General features: G+C 31.2%; 2 protein-coding genes across 6 annotated transcripts in view; one reads left to right on the top strand and one right to left on the bottom strand.

The window, feature by feature from the left end:
* LOC145935199 (uncharacterized) overlaps nucleotides 1-21,601 on the bottom strand; it is a 59,606-nt gene that overhangs the window by 3,911 nt on the left and 34,094 nt on the right. The window contains exon 5 of the mRNA XM_083036318.1: nucleotides 3,114-3,140. Within this exon, the coding sequence (XP_082892444.1) occupies nucleotides 3,114-3,140 (27 nt within the window). The remainder of the gene's footprint in view (nucleotides 1-3,113; nucleotides 3,141-21,601) is intronic.
* LOC145935716 (uncharacterized) overlaps nucleotides 1-21,601 on the top strand; it is a 106,860-nt gene that overhangs the window by 74,409 nt on the left and 10,850 nt on the right. For 2 of the 5 annotated variants that reach the window (XM_083037271.1, XM_083037270.1), the window contains one exon: nucleotides 20,381-20,983. In XM_083037271.1, coding sequence (XP_082893397.1) covers nucleotides 20,623-20,983 — 361 coding nt within the window. In that variant the 5' untranslated portion in view covers nucleotides 20,381-20,622. The other 3 variants (XM_083037269.1, XM_083037272.1, XM_083037268.1) reach the window with 3 other exon arrangements.

The raw sequence follows: 21,601 nt of genomic DNA, 5'->3' as shown, positions 1-21,601 counted from the left end.
TTTATTTGATTCAAGATAATGTTTTAATACTTCAACTATAAATATTTTTAACAAAAATCTTTCTTGTTTAAAAAGTTAATGTAAAAAGTTTAAAATAAATTCTCTCTTTGTAATTATATATATATTGTAATTATATATAATAATTAAATATATATACATATATATTTGTTTATCTTTTTTGATATACTTTACAGTTTAAGATTTGATTAAAATAAATCAATTAAATTATCCGCGTCAGATTTAATTATATACGGAATAACATTATCGCACCATGCAAGTTATTATAAAAAGAAAAAAATGTTTGTAAAAAAATTATAAAAATATCTTAAAAATATTATATTAAAATTTCACTCATATTCTTTACTTTACTCCTAATCTTTATTTTACAAAATAATGTTATTTATATTCTTCCTATATCGATTATGCTTTTTCAGAATGATGTATGTTTTCAAACATGTAAGGAAAATTATATTTCCAAATAGTATCTGCCTATTTTTATTTATGATTTTATAGATTATTTTTCATGAACTCCGGAACTTTTCTCCAGATTTGACAGAAAATTGTCGCGCAAAACGTGTGCCAAAATGTGCAATTTTTCGAAAATTTCCAGAAAAATATCCAGTTTTATTACGGTTAGTACGATGGTGTTCACGGCTTCGATGAGATCGTAAACGTTTACGTATATCACAGGGACGGCGAACGAAGTTAAGCCTGATAACGATATTTCGCGAAGCTCGTTGCACGTATGCGATGCATCTCCGCCAAGATGAGATTATTTTCAACCGCGAAATATATCCTAACACTGACTTTATCGCAATTGAACCGAGTAATTTACAATCATTACTGTTAATATAAAATCGTTTTATACATAGAGAAAGAAAGAGAGATATAATACTAATTAAACAATTAATTTTGTTTATAAATTTTTCTCTCAAATATAAATTTTTTTAATTCTTAATTCCTTAAATCAAAAATATTATTATTATTAAATAAAGATAATCCAGATAACAAACCAAATTAAAAATTCATATAAAAGAATTATATAAAATATATTATCTATAATATATATTTCAAAACTCAAAAATAATTTAAGCTTTATAAAAAATCACAAACTTGTTTTTTGAAACTTTAAAATATACATCTCAAAATATTTCTTTATTATTATTCTTTATTATTTATTTATATTAAAATGTAATAACATTAGCTGATTAATTTGGCTGATACCTAAATTATTAAAAAATTAAATAGGGCTTAATATATTTCTGCTATATAAATATGTAGATAAAAATTTTTATAAAATATCTCTAAAATAATTAAAATTGTATTATATTTATATACACGAGCAATTATAAAACTTTGTTTTTCCATCATTTTTAATTGACTGTAGAATTTTTGTCTAAATTGCACAAATGGCTAGTTTTATTTGTTAGAAAATAATTCAAAAATTACTTTTCTTAAATGATATTTTGTGGACGTATACAATAAAATGATATTTAAATATCTTCGAATTTTGACGTAAAATCAGATTTTATGATAGAATAAGAGACAACTTCGGAAGAAAAGACAATAATTTCTACTATTTCTCATAAAATTAGATATGTCAGAACGGATCGCAAAAATGCATTAACTGCGTAATATTACGATGCTGCAGTGAAGCCATAATATTTTCCATTAAAATAACTGATCTGAAATCATGTTCTATTCTTATACACATATATATGTATACTATTTCAAATACTCCAATGTTTTCAAATGGCTTCTAATAGTATACTCTAATGTTATCTTATTACAGTATACTCTAATATTAATGATTATTTTTATCTAATATTATATAATAAATATCTATTTCAAAATCTCTCTCTTTCTTCACAAATAATTTTATTTGTTACTTGCGATAAAGCTTTTCCTTAAACATCGACATGTATTTTTTCAATTAGAAATAATTATTAAAATAAATGATCTTTGATAGCGCATAAAAATACGAGCATAAAATATCCACTAAAATCTAATAGTCTTTATTTTTCTTACTAGAATTTGAATCAATTTTTTAAACTGTGACTCAAAGCACTTTTTATATGGAGAAAGATTAGAGGAAGATTTTAACAGCAAATAATCATTTCGTATTCAGATAGAGTATTCAAATAATTAATTTAAAGCGTCAAAAATGCTAAATAATGTGTATTTATATTAATTAATATTATTATAAATTGGATAGTAATAATAAAAACAATTCCGTACTAAAAATAATTTTTACAAAATTTTAGCAGCATTCTTATATAGAAATAATCGACATCGCAACTGCAAAATGATTACAATTAAAGAAGAATTAGTTGTAAAAGTAAATTTTTCGTTTAAAAAGAGATGCAAAAGTTATAATCAATTATTATCTATATACGTAGTCGCAAAGTGTAAATGTCAATTTCTCATTCAGATATAATAAAAGAAAATAATTAAATTGCCATTATTTATTTCTGTTTGCTCTGTGTACCATTGATGTATTACATTTTAATAAGCGCAATTATTTTAATTTCATAATAATTAAACAAATGGTTATAACTCTGACCCAACAATATTAACATTTATTTAGACTTATTTTCCCAACAAATTTTCGCTAAATAATGTATATAGATAATTTCCATGATATCTGGTTTGCTTGTTGCTGTATGCTTTTTTTTTACTTTTACCTCATAGCTCATCGAGACTAATTACTCGCATTACATCTTATTTCTTTTGTACGGCTAAAGTACATCGCGTGATACAGGCGCAAGTAACGGCTCGAAATTCGCAGGCGAATTAAATAGACCGCGAATTCAATTTCGGCATGGCTAATTAAGCACTAGAAATCCCTGGTTTAAAATTTACGAAGCTGCGCTTCGTGCTATATCAATCTATATCTTGCGAATATCGTAAAGCGGAAGACACGAAAATGTGCGCGGTTAGTTTATCAGCACGATTTTAATATATTCAAGGAGAAAAAAAGGGCTCGTGTTTCTCTATCGATTAATGTCGTCTATAGCGGTTAAAGCAAACACAGTTTTAACGTTATTTTCTCTTCAAAAGAAAAAACAGCATTACAATTTTCGAAAGAAAATTTAAATCGTTTTTTGACTCACCGATCGATCCGTAACAGCAGAGTTGATCTGTAACAAACAAATAAAAAATCTAAATTATAGTAATGCTTCAAATAATTAATATTTAAAGAAATTATTATTGTACATATCTCGAATTTTATATTCGGTGTTCATAAACATATTTTTTATTGAATGAATTATATAATTTTCAAAAAGCAAATTTTTCTAGAGTAACAAACTTTTAATAAGATACTAAGAGATTTTTATTTCTAACTCTTGTTTAAGTTGTTCAAATAAATAAAAAAAAATAAACGCAAATATACGTGTGTATGTGTGTGTGTGTGTGTGTGTGTGTGTGTGATTAATAAAAAATAATAAATCAAAACAAAGCGTGTTTCAATAAAATATATCAACATTTCATCGGTAATCAAAGTGCGATTGTCAACGACAATGAGAAATGCGAAAGGGAATATCGCTCGAAAGCTTTAAAAAACCTTTTGAATACTTAGCTTCTCTTTCAAAATAAACCTTCCAAGTAAACCCTCCCATCAACATCAAAGTGTACCCAGTAGGAGAAATCTTGTCGGCAAAAGAAATGTTTAAAAAAAAACGAGTACCGGATAATCTTTTTTCGCCGCTATTTTCTTAATTATATAAAATAAATTATAAATTAAATATATTGTGAAATTGTGTATAAACACCAAATATTTTATTCAAAACATCATCCATTATTAATCACGATGCAACATATGTTCAAGTATTATATTGTAATGAAAAGTAGTTTTATACGAGAGGACAAAATAGAGTCGCATTATCGAAGGCTATCGAAATAGAAGAACTCGAACATTATAATGCTTAGCGTACAAATATTGACTGAATAATAATAATCTTTTCGCTTTCTGCGTGTCAATTTTTATCCTTTCTCCCTCTCGATTTCATTGTAGTATTGTTTAAACGCTCCATTATACCTCATTGACATATTGCCAAGTAGGTATGTAAACAAAACCGCGCGTCGCTATTTCTTACTATAAAAATCCTCATAAGGATTATCATGATTTTTAAAACATTTACGATAATTCGCGTTTATAAATTTTTATTAATAGAATTAATTAATTGTACGAATATAATCACTAATTGTTCGTACGTACATATAGAGCGAATTGTATCTGCGCCAGCCCAAACATCATCGTGCGAATACTACAAAACGCGTATGCAGTATAAACGAAGGTTAATTAATTTGAACTATTCCAATTGATTTGTTAATTGTCTCGTCTCGAAGCATTACTTTATGCCAAATAATTTAACATTTTATAAGTTAGTTCTAAACCAAATATTCTATTCATATGATTGATTATTAATAAACGGATCGGCTTGTCATTATCTAAATTATTCAATCCAATTCGTGTATTCCATATTCTATGTGTTGATTGTTTTCCGTTATTTGGTTTGATTCGGATTCATATTACATATTACTTCGCTCTCTTAATCCGGAAATGACAATAATAATAAATTACGTATCCGCATAAAAATTTTACGCATGATGCGAAATATATTCAAATCGATAAACATCAATGTAGAAATAACTGTCGCTTGTAAATATCACAGTAAATAAACATTTCTATTTATTTATTGTTTTAATTTCTATTTAAAATTGATAAGTCGAACGATATATCTACTTAAATAATTGTCGGTTTGATACGCTTACGAATCGTTAATAGTGAGAATAAAATAATCGTGCAGATTGATAATAGCTAACATTGTTCGTGGAAATAATCGCGTTTTCTCTTGGTACTTGTGATCACGCCTCAAAAGATAATAATACAATGACACGCGGAGCGGCTCGCATTACTAATTGCCGGCTAGGTCTGTCACTGCGCGTGCGAGATTTATTGAGATTTATTAAATATTAATATTATTTTTTAAATATTTTTAAGTATTATTTTTTTTGCTTTCAAAATATTTTAGTATATATACGTATAAGAACTAATAATAAACTACTCGAGAATAATTTATAAAAAATCTTCTATATTCTTCGATGAATTAATTATATGTTATTTTACATGATTTCAAGTGAAATAAACAAAACCGCGCGTCGCTATCTTACTATAAAAATCCTCATAAAGATTGCCATGATTTTTAAGACATTTACGACAATTAAATACGAAATAAAGATAAATTATACCGATAAGTATGAATAGACAGTCTAAGAAAAATTAAAATAAAACTGACGTTATAATACAGATGTGAATAACAATTATTTATGTATTTTCACAAATAAATTATTTAAAACATGTGATATAATCTTGTTCCGGTCTTCATCATTCATAACCAGTGAACAAAACTGATGTTAATATTATTATTACAATATACAAGAGTTATATTACTACGTTTTAACCATGCATTTACAATATTTATATGCAAATATTATCATTATAACTCAAACATATTCTTTGTAATTTTATTTGTAATAATCAAATTACTTATAGCAGCTAATATCTCTGAAGTACTAATTACAATATTGCTGTGTTGTATACATGTATATAATATTATTATCTCTATAATACATGTTACAATATTTAAATAAAAATCCGCACTCTTTAAAATATATAAATTATTCTACACTTTAGTATATTGTGTGAAATATTTATATTATAATATTTATTATAAATATACAATTATTGCAACCCAAATATATCGTAATCAATAGTTTAAAAATATTAAACTGATAAGTAACTTGATCTTTAGTTAAATTATAAATAATTATAATATTAACAATAGACATAAATATCGCAAATGCTCATATAACTACAGCATAGAATAATACTCATATTATAGTGATAACATCTATGTTTATGCAATTTTATAATGCAATACATTTTTTAATGCTTTTTCACTTCGTTTGATAAGTTAGCCACACACACAGAGCATCAGCATTTTATAAACATCAAAGAAAAAAATTAATTCTTCTATATAATTTTATCTTTTAAATATAATGAGTTATGAATATACCTACAATACGTATACACATTATATTATAATATCTATATAAATATAAATATTTAAATCTCTTTTTGACATTAAAGTTGAAGTATTCTTCAAATTCAAACTTTCTTCATATATATTTATTTCATTAAATATTTTAATGTGTATAAGACAAGAAAAGAGTGACCACGTGGTTCTTGTCATATCATTTCACAAGTTAAGTTCAGAATGTTGTAGCAGCTGTTATCACACTCAAGATATACGTGTGTACGCATCGCTTAATATCTAGCGTTGCGTACAATTTACGAAGTATAATTACAGAAGTATAAATGAGTGCTATATATATATGTATATATATAGTCTGCAGTTATAGTAGGTATATCAGTTTAGTACAAGTTTAGTACAAGTTCCCTCGATTGCAACACGCCGTAAAGAGAGTCCCGGCGCTCTAATCCCATATTCTTAGACTGTCGTTAATATGACGGCGACGGTAATCTGTTTCGAAGCGTATAATTGACCAATTTAGGGATATATGGGTCGTCCTCCTTACGAGGAGGCGGCGGTTCTCTCAACGCGCTCTTCCTTGGAATACTAGTCAGAACGTGATCGTGATTATACTCCCCGGTCACGTTATACTCGGTGGCTGAGGTCTTTGCAGGACAGCCCGAACCCACCTCGCCTCTCGACCCGCGTGCGCTGTGGCCGATCAATATTACGTATACGTTGAGGGAGGCCAAGCGAAACGTCGAGCAACCAACAGGTGAAGTAACATCGCGGCAACAGACTGTAGGTACGAGGCCAAGGGGAGAATATAAAATTACCCTCCTCGTGGATAGAAGGCTGCCAGTCGATCTCAGTTCGTCACGGATGGATCACTTAATGCGCGAACCACCTTGGGCTTTCTCATGGCCTCGACGCATTTTCCATTCTCCTTTTCCCCTTATCAGCCTCTCTTTCTCCTCGTCCCTCCATTTCTCATTCTAACCCTACTTCCGGATGCCGACATAAGATAGAACTTTAAATAAACGTTCTAATTTCAGCGCGATTCCTTTAATCGATAAATTTCCGTGATAAAGATTCACCTATCGATTACGTAGTCTAATAAACGGACCGATAATGCGTGGTAATTTCAGATTTTACAGTTTATATCTGTTGAACGAATAAAATCTTTTTGTCAACAGAAGTCTGATTCAATGCAATAAGTCTTGTGTACTGCATTATTTGAAGCTTGATGCTTCATTGTATTTTTAATTATTTTTTATAAAATAATCGTATATATTATGATATTAAAATATCCTATCTAATCTTCTATGCTACGTACAAGTAACTATTTTCATGAAGATTTTATAACAGTATATTGACCGTTAAAGTTTTCTGTTATAAAAACTTTCTTTTTTTAGTAAAGTATAACTAATCTTCATTTCTCATTTATTTAGATAATCAATTTTAATCTTGGTATGTTCAAAAATATTATGTTGTATAATGTAGATGTTTTACATTCTCAGATTATTTAGCGAAATTAATATATATATCAATATTTCCCGAATTTTATCTTTAATTAATTTAATTATAATTATTATATACATTTTTCTGAATAACCTATTTGGAAAATTCATTCCTTCAATAATAATCAGATTTCGATAAAATATGAAAAAAATTCTACATCATCTATATAAATGTATCATAAAATATACTCTACAGAAATAAACCATATATTACACATATTAAAAATTATTCAAACTTAAATTTAATTCAAACTAAAATTTAGTTTTTAAAAATATTATACGGTTTATCACAATTCAAATATATAATATATTAAACAAATTGTATTACGCAATATTTTTTATTTAATTTTGAAATTGTAGAAATATATAGAATTTCGTTAGTTGATATTTAATTATATACTGTAGCAGATTATTGTAATTTAATAATTAAACAAATTTTCTGGAAAACTGGAACATTTAATTTTATAATTGTAACAAAATGTATAATGATTAATTATTAGGTACCTAACGTTTGTTTTAATAAAAACGTTTCATAAAATACAATCGTGTCAAATCAGTCATTACTGCTAATGATATATTGCACAATTAATTGAATAAACAAGTATTACCAAATTCTGTTCATCAATTTTTCACCTAAAAAACAAACTCATCCCTTCATCCATCATTAAACGCGTCATCTTCTTTATTATTATGCAATAGTTACGTCTAAAAATTGAACTCAAAATAATTATTAATATTAACCGAGGCATATCTTGGCCCATGATGGACGTGCCATTGTATCGTTTATTAATACGCGCGACGGAACAATGGCGTGGCATCCGAGCCAGGCATCTAATTAGGAATACGCTGTTGGACGCACGCATGGTTCATTAGGTCACCGAGTCGTTATACCGACGCTAACGAATGCCATATTCCGTAGCTGGAACCGAATTCGACGTCGCAGCGCGTCCTTATTCAACCCATTCGTTCGTTACGATGCGTATATGTATCCGGAAAATATGCAAACTCCCAGCGTGTCGTCGTCGTCGTTGTTGCACCACGGGTCGCATTTGCATACGCGTTTCGCGAACGACTTGTTCGCGAAAGTCTACGACGATCCACGCGGGTAACATTTTCCGTCTGGAAACGAACGAGCGACCCGAGACGGAGACTCAATTCATGAGAGAGTCTGATTACTTATATATAGAGATTTACGTATCACGGCTCTCTTAAACTGAATCAGTGAAGAAAATGTCACTGATTAAAGTCGTGACTAGATTTCACCGAAATTCAATAAGTATTTCACTGATTTTTTAATGAAAACGTTCATATTTTGCTCTTCCATTTTATTTTTCATTGATTATTATAATAAGATTTCATTGAAAAATAGTAACACACCGATTCTATTTAAGAGAGTGATGATTCGATATTTTTATCGTTCAAATAGGATTGAAAACCGCCAATGTTGTTTTCGTAATAAAATGGAAAGATCGCGTAAAATGTATTGACTATGAAATTATTGTGTGCATCTGATAACGTTATTTTCAGGCGTTGATGATTTAATGTTCATCCATTCGCGGTGAAAGATTGAAGCACAACACTGGAGATTAATTAAAGGTTGAATTTGACACTAACTCGCATAGGTTATTTACGCGTTGTCTCTGTTCGCAAATAAACCTCGGTTTTTGTTGTTTAACAACTGTCCTGTAATTACTGACGTATTTGATAAAGAATAGAGTTACATACACGCGCGCGCTCGCATGTTTTCAAAAGTTAAAATTTTCTGCAAATTCTTTTTGACGCAGACTATGGAACAAAACGAAATGCAAGTAAAATGACTCGTCGGCGAAACGACCAACAGGAAATACACATTTTGTAGGATGGCGATAATTGGAAAGCGGCAGTAGGTTTGCCCATTAATTTTGCTCTGTCTGGAAAGTTGAAATCCAGTGATTAACTGGGGACGTACACGAGAACGTGACATACATAGTGAGTGTGCTGTGCAAAATTTTATCTTTTCAATATAAAGATCGTTACTATATACATATGCATAAATATCGAATGCCAAGAAAATTATCTATGCGAAAAAAACTATAAATGTATAGAACTTTTAGAAAAAATTTAGAATAATTAAGTATTTAAATTCGAAAATCACAAAATGTGAAAATTAAAAAAAAAGATAATTGATTGCTATATTGATATAAATAATAACAAAATTAAAATAAAACAAGAGGCAAATTTATATATAATAATAGAAAAATATTTAAAATTTTTCGAGATTAAAAATATCTATAAGCTACATAGAATAATATAATATAATTTCAAAATTGAAAAGATATAACTATAATATTTGTATAATGTGCAAAAAATGGAGATGGAGAGATAGAAATATAGAACAGATAATTCTCTTTTGAAGCGAAAATGCAGATTGCACGAGATGATAAATCTACAGTAATTTCGCGCAGATGACAAATTGGGCATTCAAAAAAATTGGTGAGTCGTAAGAGAGTTTGCACGATTGAGGAGTGAAACGGACAGGGAACTTCGCGCTATCTGTCCTCTCTCTTTTCTTTCGTTAGTATCTGAATACGAAATCCTCTTACGAACGCGGCGACATCCCTACTAATGGTACGCCATTAGTTGAAACTGGAAGCACTTCATTATGTCAGATCTTTTCCACAAATGTCAAGACGTCAGACAGAAAATAACCTGACGTACATACAGAGATAGATACACCTCTCTAAATATTCGCGCATCATGGCTGTTGATTATTCGAAAACCAGCAATGCTATTTCAAATCAGCGGGAGAATATGACTGACAGTTTGATGTATCTATGTTTAACACGTATCAAATTAGAAAATTAGAAGATTAGAAAATAAATAAGATTTAATAAATAATAAGATTTGTTAAATAATGCTTAATAATATTATTTAAATTATAAATGATATTGTTATATACATATGTAATTATTAGTAATCTTTAGATAAAAATAAAACAAAATGAAAAGAGAAGCAAACGAAATAATGGATCAAATAATAGAGGAATTTGTCTAGAATTGTTATTAATTAATTACAATTTTATAACATTATACTATATATAATATTGAATATATATGAAAAAATTTTAACAATATATTATATATATACATATTATTAATTAAGTATATTATTTAATGAATCTATGTTGCTTATCTTCTAATTTCATTTTGACATGTGTCAAACGTGAATACATCAGACTATAAACTGTCAATCACATTATCCTGCTGATTTAAAACAGTGTTTTAGAATTTTAGAATAATAATAATTGTCATGATGCATGAACATTTAGAGATAAAATGTGCGTGTCGAATATACCCCGATACACATACAAATTCATGTGAAAATGCATCTATCAATATATCTTAAGACTTATCTAGCTATTATATATAGCCAAGGAAAGAATTGCCCCTTTATCGGAGACGATTTGTCGAATTTTTACATCACGCTTCCTTTTTTCCTGTCCCAAACACTCGTTTGTCAAGTTATTGACAGAGCGTCGCGAAATATTTTTACGTTAAAATATATGTCACTATACTGTCAGGATATATCAAACGTTTTATGACGTTACACGTCACAATTCTATACTAAAGAGAGATTGCTCTTATTCCAATATTAAAGTAAAAAAATATTTTCTGACAAAGTATGAAAACATTTTCTCCTAAAAGTTTTTTAATTAATTTATTACATTACTCTCTGTATATATTATACATATATACATTGTTTTATTAAAAATTAATTAAAAACAACAAAATAATACATGGGAAAATATTATGATTCCGAAAACATGATCGAGAATTAGTTTTTAATATAAAGTCGTTAATCTCTTTCTCCTAATATCTCTTTTCTACCTCTAAGATTTAAAAAAATATGCAATTTGAAGCAATATATAATTCGCGATAAAAGTACTATACTTCGTATTAAAACTTTTACATACAAAAATTTTCGAAATTGAAGAAAACGTGATACAAGGCTACGAGTTTTCTGCCTCTGTTATATTCGAAATGATTTGCTTAGACTTCGTTACATCTCGTGCGCGCTACCGCAGGATTAAAAAGGTGAATACACAGTCTCCCTTGCAGGATTAAAAAGTGGATCACGAATTCTACTCGACGAGCGGGAGCTGCTGAGAGCTCAGTCTTGCATGGCGCATTCGGATGCCGCGATGCGAGAAGCGCATTCGGCATCTGCATCTCTCGCGGATGCGCGTCGACGGCACTCGAGCCCGCGAGAACATCCAATTCTCCGAGTAGAGAGTAGTAACGTTGTAGATTTGTAGTACAATAATCATGAAATGTACGCTCCTGTGAATCCATGCCACTTCCACCTCTGTTTATTAACCTAATTTCGCCGCGATAGCAGCGTGGAAAATATCCGTCAGATAACAATGGATCAATCTATCATCGCGAATATTCTCAAGCATTCGGTTTCGCCGACACTAATGAAAATGCATCCATCCCGAAGTAAAAAGAGGCAATATACGCGCTGATATTATCTCGACATGGTTACGCGCGTGTCAATAAAATATCCGTTTTGCATAATCAGATATTTCAAAAATATAACATATCGCGAATAAATTCATCTTCATTTCGGATTCTTCATTTCATAAATGCATTTGATTCATTTTGAAATATATTATTAGCTATATATAGCTATTAGCTAATAACGTATATCCAAATTGAACCAAATTATATATATTTAAATATTATATGTATGTATGAATTAAAATAATTAAACCAAATTACATTAATTAAATTAAAATATTATATATATAATATATATAAAATTATATTTTAAAAAATATATATGTATATATATTTAATATAAATTGTACGCGGGATTTTACGAACGAGAAAAATTAATAAGTAAGTTTCAACCGGGATGTGCAATCATCGCAAATTGATCAATTCATGCGAATATATAATCTCTGCGAGCATTAATACATCGGCGAGTCGAGTTATAATTAGAACTAGAAACGGCGAGCGTATTCACGAAGGAAAATGCAAATAATGTATTTCCCATGTGTAAAGGGAGCTCGAGCCAATAATCTTCCACGTAATCTTCTTAAGCCACGAGCGGATGCGTTTTCGGAAAATTTCAATCCGCCCAACATCCCATGCGCGATGCAAAGTCAACGCACTGGTATTATTAGATGTCTCTCTGGTCGTGACAGTAATGCTCGAATTGTATATCGCGTGGAGGAGACAACTGTTCGCCTTTCTTTTTTTTTCAGAAACGCGAAGCGCCTCAATTATGAATGAAACCTTGTTTGTAAAAGTCGTATACCTATAACGCGGAGTCAGAAGCATCCGCGAAGCGGCACACGAAAGTTTAACGATTTAGGAGACAATGCAACCCGCTTCTCTGCTCTTTTTCCTCTTAAAAAAAAAAATAAAAGGAAAAAAATAATCGCGCGAGAGGAGATGGAAAAACACAGTACAGCTGTCTTTTTCATTTCACGACCGAGGCAACGGACTAACAAATCATTCCGAAAATAATTTCGCAAACTAAGAACATTGTAAGCTCGCGAAACATTCTTTTTGCATGCCATGACTTAAAGCCTATGCGACATACATAAAAGATTTATGCAAATATCCAATCGAGACCAGAATTCTGATGTTTAAATCTCATCAAATGCAATATAACTCTTTGGACATGAGATTATTTGACATTATTACTTAATTGTAATTAATGTTTGATGACATTCCTCTGCCTTTAATGTATGTGTATATATGTAAATCACTATTCGATAATTTTTCACTTGCAAATCAGTAAATCAAAATAAGTGTTTTTTTTTTTTTACGTATCTAACAATAAGCATGAATAAATTTTACATTTAATTGTAATAATGTTTTTCGTGTGATAACGTTTGTTAAAATGAAGAAAAACCAACCGAATGTATTCAACGATATATAAAAAATTATCATCTACAAAACAGAAATATAAAAAAATGTACTGTGTGTGTATGTGAAAGAGAGAGAGAGAGAGAGAGAGAGAGATGTGCAGCATACATTTTATTTGTAACTGCGTATATCGTTATATAAGGATTAGTATAAAAGCATGTATCGTACTGCGACGAATTTAATAGTACGAGAGTTCTCGATACGAGAGTGTTCAATATGGAAATTCAGATGGGAATTCTATTAATAATATTATTCATTGTGAATTAGTAAGTAAAGTAAATAAGTTAAATAAGTTAGTAAATATATATCTGTAGTGTATATATGGTCTCTAATCTCTTAATCTTTTAATCTCTCTTATCTCTACTTTTATCACTATTTATGCCTCTTTATACATTTTTTTTTTATAATTTCTTCTTTTAATGAAATAAAGTTCTTATCTATTTTCTTTCCTTGTTACAAAGTTTGTGAAACAACAAATTGTATAGTATTCTAAAATTTGAAAAGTATTAAGTTTTAATTGAAAATATAAATTTAAATTTAAATATTAAATAATTAAAATATAAAGTAACAAAGACATTAATATACACCACATGATGTTATTCTTCTTCTTCATTCAAGCAAAATTTAATTCAAGTAAAATTTATGGCAAAGCGATCAATGCGAAAGTCACGCAAAAGCGTCTTTATATTGATTTTAAAGATACTAAATTCTATATTTATTTGACAAACGTTACTATTCTTTCTGTTAATCATTATTATTTAAAAATATATTTATATAAGTTTTGAAATTGTTCAAGAATAATGTAGTTCACTTTGCAAAATGCTACTGTGCGCAACAGCATTAATTAAAAATGAATAAAAATTTTATATCATTAAAAACTATAATTTTTGAAAGATAATATAATTCAATCTTTCAGTCATGTATAATCAACAGCTGCTGTACCCAGTGTTATTACAATCGTTTCGATAATTTGTAGCCTCCAAATCAAATTAATACAATTCATATATTATGACAGATGAGTGCACTCAAAACTTGTACTAACTCTTTTGAATATTTTTCTATAATTAAAATATATAATTTACAAATTAAATAACAAATTTATACATATATGTATACATATAAATTTATTTTTAAATTTATACATATATGCATAAAATTTCCTAAAAAAATTAATCATAAAATGTACTTCTAAAACATAATTTTTCTCATCTTATTGTTAGTATGCATTATATTGTATGCGAAAAATTAAAATATCCTAAAAGATGATTATTCGATTTCGTCCGTCGTAATGCACATTAATCTTATACAAGATGTGTTATCAATTCTACGTAAATACATATGTCGATATACATATCTCGCTGCGTGTATCACTTAATGCCTATGCTAATTATACATGCAACGTATGCTAATAAAGCGTAATAAGTTCGTCATATATATAATGTCAAAGTGCGCTAAGGATTAAGGCCATAGCCCAAGAATTCCATACGAATCGAACCGCTGTGATTTAATTGGGAGTAAAACATCTCATTTTGATTTTCACATCAGCAAGATAATATTCGCGTTATGCGGGGATTGTCGCAAGATAATATAATGAAATCGGAAACACGATCGAGTCACGCTATGTGAAAACATGAATGTAAAGTTACGGGGATGCAGATAAATATTTTGTAATCGTTGAACATATTGCAAAACGCAAAATGACGCAGCTTGCTTTTACTCTTTTTACTGTATCACCTTTTTACTGTATCCAGTAATATGCGTATACATATATCACGTTGATATTTAAATATATATAATATATATTTAATATACACTAAGAATATAAAGGCTCGATATATATCAAATATAAATCGGTAATAGATAGGCTATTCGAGCCGTACGCGGATGTCGGTGCGTCGATTCCAACGAAAATTAATTTTTCGTTGGAATTAACTAATTGTGCACGGGGCACAAATTTTGCTTGGTACACCGCCAAGACTTTATTACGGAACAATCTCAATTCGAGATTTTTAATTCCAAAGATCCCCTCTGTCCCCCCTAAAGAAATGTAGGCGAGAAAAATATAGATCCGAAAGTCGCTGAATCGGGAATCGAACCCGAGACCTTTCGCTTGCCGGGCGACTGCTCTCTATTATTTAATATATATAATTTGCTAAAAAAAGAAATTATATATAATTTTCTGCGAATGTATAGCATTGCTACAATTAAACTAAAAGAAGAGAGCATTTACTCAAGTCTATTAATAAGATAAAGCAAGGTCATGAAGTGCGATTATATAATTTAATCATAACGTAGCAAAATCGCAAACACGTTTTGCGTATTATAAATCAGATACATGTTCTATATTAATCGCGAATTAAAAGTTTGCGACATATTTTTTTATACATATACAAACACACACAAAATGGTGATATTTGAGTAATAACGATTATGCGAATTTATTCTTAAACTTTTCTTTCAGAATAAGAACATGCGTTTTCCGACAAACCAAATTTCACGGTTTCTTTCTCTTTTTTTTCTGCGGAACGAAAGTCAATCACGTAAGCATGCCGGCACGGAAAATGAAAAAAGCACGTCTATCGCAAGCGTACTCGAACAACGTTATCGAAGTGTCGACGTCATTCAATTTAATAGAGTGCCTCTCTCTCTCTCGCTAGATTGTACAATTTATTCTACGCCAACCGTCGCGCAAACAAAACGGGGCGAGATATTGCTGAGCAAGCGAAGACGAATCGATTTGGGCGACGTCAAACGGTTAACAGAAGGGAGTCGCACCTCGTCCCCTCGTTCAAACACTCGATAGTATGCTAATTACCGTTCTCGTGCCCGCATTAATCTCAATGCTTCACAATTCGTGCTTTGTAAAAGCGGCGCTAAAAGAGCATTAAACGTCAAGTTCATTCTATAAGACGACGTATTTTGAAACAAATCCTTCCTCCAGCTCGTACGTGTGCGCAATTATTATTGGTTGTTTAAGGAAAAAATTCGCGAAACAAGAATGTATTGCTTAACGCTGCCACTATATCTTCTCCGATATTAATTTTCTCGTCACTTCTCTCAGCCCTATGATACGAACATTTCGCCATATATATGATAATAAATTCCGCGACTTAATTCTCGGCTCTAGCATATACCGTTAACTTTTCGTATTTTACGCTCATTGCGCTAAACAAGAATGGGACTTAAGTCACAGATATTGCGCGAAAACGTTACTCCTGGAAGAAATCAGCACGACGGAAGCTGAAAGCTCTTAATACTTTCCCAATTGAATCTTCTTCTCCGCGAACGCAACTCACTACCGAACTTAATTAGCGGTCGGGCAATATCCTTCATCTCGGTTTCGAATCTCTTAGAAGAGAGTACCTTCGGAAAGGTCGTTGGAATACGTAATAATGCATCGTCTTGTTCTCTCTTCATTTTTCGATCGCAAAAGTTGTCTTAATCATTCGTAATTACGACATTATTTGATAGATCAGTCACTGATCAAAAACGGATTGTCTACAGATAGTGAATGGAAGTGATCATCCAATCCTAAGGCGATTTATGCTATCTTGATTAACTTGAAAGTATAAGATTTAGACAAGAAAATTGATGCGTCTTTATTTCACTTTATGGTTTATACATATTTTTTATTTCATGAGAAGAAAAAATGTGATTTAAATATATGTAATAAATAATTGATTTAAGCCATTTAATATTGTATATATTTGAAAATTAAACAAAATTGTAAAAGCTAAAATTGTGAAGTTATAATAAATTTAAAATAAAAGATTGCATAGTCAGAATTTAGAATTATACATATAAAGTAATAATCATTTGATATACATTTTTTAGAGCCAGAGCTCATATAAATTTATTCATTCTGTATATGTGACACTTGTATTAAAACTTTACATTTCCCGAGTATAAATTTATCCTGACATCCATTCGCTTAGTTTATAAAGTTAAAAAAGCTCATATATAAAACGTGTACTTGTGTACATTTTTATATACAAAATATTCAGAGAATTTTACATTCTAAAATAAATAGATACTACAATAATTCGTATCATTTTTGTGGTTATTGTGTCATTCTTTTATATTTTTACCCTTTTACAACTATTTATGTCGTCATAATTATATTCTAAAGTCATTTAAAAAATGAGTAAACAATATCATATTTCAAGTATAATCTGCAGAATGACGCTGTTATTAAAAATAATGAAAACATTAATAAAGAAGTGTGTATACGTACGTCACACACTTTACTTTTAATTTTCGATATTGATACTCTAAGAAGATTTCTGCTGGGTGATTTAAAAAAAAAAAGAAAAAAAGACTGTATACCTTCCTAGACTACGAATAAAGAAAGGCAAAGGAAAGAACATTAGCGAGACATTAGCGTTATGCCTCCGCAAAAGTCATAAATCAAGATACTGGATTTTCCATTATGAACACTACGTGTGCTCTTTCTTTTCCTTCGCAATCACAAAATCATTTGCACGAAAAACACTCGCTCCTCTGATCGCAACGAGAGCAACTGTGACGTTATATGGCCGATATATTCTCGCGATCCCATGATCCCTATGTGCCGGAAGCGGCCTATTAGTCGAGCAATGTAACGTCAACGGACACACAGATCAGCAGCAACGCAGCACTGACATAAGCGAGCTCTACCAACTGTGACGCCTTCGCGCCGGAGACCAAGAGTCCTTAGTCTTTAGTGATGGTTTCGCTATCGACATCGCCGGTATATCATAGTCCCATTTATACCTAACCCTTCGAATCCATCAGCTTCCGGGGTCACGTCGGGATCGCGCCTGCGTATTTTCGACGGCGTATTAAAGGGGATCGTGTCGGATATCGACGACGTAAATACGCGTCGCGTTGACGTGTCCTCTTTCTGGGGAAATTAACGACTGGATATCGATTCCGGGACCGTCCAATCGATCGTCGTTCGAAAATGATACCGAGAATGACGTAGTGTGACGCGCGACCAGTCCAGCGCGATTTTCGCGGCGCAATTGCGCCGAGTATAGATGTGACGCACGGATATTACTATTAAATGGAGAAGCAGTGAGTGATTACTTCGTTGGATGGTAGCGGAAGCTTCGCGCGCGCGTCGATTTTCTCGATCGAGTTTGCGGCCGCGTATATAGATGGATATCGGGCGGTGAGAGGTGTTTATCGGAAAAATAAATCGATATGGGATCGTGAGCTGCGACTATAATGATGGTGTATTCGTTGCACGATATCGGGATTAGTTGTGGCTCGAGGCTCGCTCACGATACCATCACGTCGGGAGAGTGATTTCGATAACGTCGCGCCGCTGTGTGCATGTGAAGTGATAAAATTGATTCGATTTCTGATTTCCTTTTGCGAGATCTGGCAAAACGTTCGCTTTACGGGCTGAGAAAATTCTCAAGGACAAACACAAACTCTTCCTATGCATTCGCGTTGCACGAACGTACGTGTTGCGCAACGAGAGGTAAACAACGAGGAATAAGGATGCGCGAGAGTGTTAAATAAAATAATAAAAAAAATTCGCACATTTATGCGACTAGCCAATCGATTGAACTGTCATACGCAGTGACATCGAAAGCGATGCCTAGTGATCACGCGAACACACGTCATCACTCCATTTTACGTCTTCCGTTGAGTGTATTACGAGCTAGAAGAAAATACGACATGCGCCGCATGGCTCGGTATGTGTAAATTGATAGAACAGTTGTGCGTATTATATTACAGCGTTGTATATAAAAAAATTATATTTAAAAAATATATAAAATAATATCAATAATGCGTTTCTCGATAATTTTAGAGTCAATTCTTTCTTAACAAAAATATGATCATCGTTCCTTAGCAAATTTTTAATTTTTAGCACTAAGTATCTTTCCAGTTAGACTTAAAATAGAATTCTTCGTAAAATTGAAATAAAAGACAAAATTAATAATTACAAGATAAAACATTAACATTTATATTATTAAAAGAATCGCAATTTGCAGAATTTGTTTAATTGCGAGATATTGTAAAATAATTATGTAATTAATTCTCAGGTTAGATTCTGAATGCAAAAATGTTAGATTTATCACACACACAAACGATACATTCTATACATTTTTGTAAAAAAATAATATGAGAGTTCGCAGAAATGTAATGTGAAGTGCGAGAGTAACTTTTTAACACGCTAAATCTTTAAAAATTTTAACAGCGTTGTAACATTGTATTAATGGATCCTGAAATTTAATGCATGTTATTAATATCCATGCGTAAAAGTTTTGCGCACCCACTCGACGCTGGCGATAAGTTCGCCATTATGCAAGTATACGAACATTTTCGTAATATAAACTTGTAGTGCGATCGGAATATTATTCGTATACGTTATTGTTGCGTTGTCAAGCTTAAAACATATGTGTTATTCTGCGCTAACACAGACGCACAATAATTCCGATAAATTTTCCATTACTCTGCACAAACTACATAATTATTGACTCAACATTAAATAAAAGGGAATACTGTTCTATTTTTTAGTAATGATATTGCGCTATGCTGGCATTTTCCGCATATATCAACAAATAAATAGTTTTTAGAAAGATAATTATTGCGTTACAGTAAAAAAAAATGGTTGAACCAGTATGCACATTTTATATTTTATTATTTCATAATGATTAAAAAAAAAGACCAGAAATACATTCCTCTCGGAATCCTATAGTTACAAATTAAAGTCGACTCTGTATAAACCAGATGCTACGTTTCCTCTCTTTTTATCCTTTTAGCCCTTATTAGCAGAAAGTTATTTGATAATGCGCGATGTATTCAGATATTAGGTTCTCCTTGTTCTCGATAAATTAGATTCTCCCCGTCATGTTCCTCTACCTCCTTTCCATAAACGAGGGGAACTTATCGAGCTTTCGTTTGCTTGCAGACTCGGTGTACTGGTACACCGTGGCAGAGCGAACAATGGATATGAGAAGAGCAGAGGCTAAGTAGCTAAGGCTGCAGGTACAGGAACGGAGACGGCGCGAGGGGAAGATTGGAGAGAGGTGCGACAGAAAGCGAGAGTGAACGCGAGGGAGACAGGCACGGAGGGTGAACAGAGAGGGAAAGTCCGGGAGGGTCGGCTATTGTGACAAAGTCACGGGGGAGAAGTGTGGAGTCGTACGAAAAATGAGGGAGCACGGTCTGTTGGATGTGTGGCGGCTGGTGTGGTTGCTCTGCCTCGTTCTAGCGACGGGTCTAGCCCAAATATCGCAAGTCTGTCCGACCCACAACGATATCTCGCCCTGTTACTGCAGCGTGAAGAAATCCGGCCTGGACATTGTGTGCGAGATCACTGACATGCAACATATCAGCAAGGCCATGACCGTGCTTAAGGGTAGACCGAACCTCGTGATATTCTACCTTAGACTTAGGCACAACAACCTGCCGAAGTTGGTGGGATACGTGTTCCTTGGGCTCGACATACGCCACCTCACCATCCATAATAGTAGCCTCGCGGTGCTCGAGGAAGCCTCCCTTAGTTCTCTTGGTAAGTGTGTTATATTAATGATATTCATTTAGCGAAGAAGGTAGAAATATTAATTAGAGGGTAGAAAGAAATACGAGATATTGAGACGTGAGTATTTAGTCTCTTTTCAGAAAGAAATATTTTAAATATATAGGAAGCTACATAAAATTACACTTTAATGGGATTAAATCATAATTTCGTTAATTGAAATACATAAAATTCTAAATAAAATATTTTTAAACGTGATTAATGACCATCATGAATTAATCGCATGTGCATTCTCATTTCATTTCCAAATATAATAAATTATAAAAAGTGTTTTATATTTATTTTAGCATATAACAATTTTTATTTTCACAAGTGAAAATGAAGTGTAGGAGATTTGGAGCCGTGCCCGAATTAATGGCAATTTATTTAACTTCTTCAATCAAATCACATCAAATAAAATAGATATAATTTTACATAGACGTTTCGATCTCGTTTAGATCATCTTCAGTATTGAATTAAGAAGTCAAGTGATATCATGTATCTCTTTCACAATTGCAAGGCTATCACTTGACTTCTTAATTCAATACTGAAGATGATCTAAACGAGATCGAAACGTCTATGTATAAGTATATCTATTTTATTTGATGTGAC

This window comes from Prenolepis imparis, unplaced genomic scaffold (genome assembly GCF_030444845.1).
Source record: "Prenolepis imparis isolate NDT839.2.m4 unplaced genomic scaffold, iyPreImpa1.0 SCAF_4, whole genome shotgun sequence".
Taxonomy (NCBI): domain Eukaryota; kingdom Metazoa; phylum Arthropoda; class Insecta; order Hymenoptera; family Formicidae; genus Prenolepis; species Prenolepis imparis.
The sequence above is the reverse complement of the archived record's forward strand: the minus strand, read 5'-3'. Positions and strand labels throughout refer to the sequence as shown.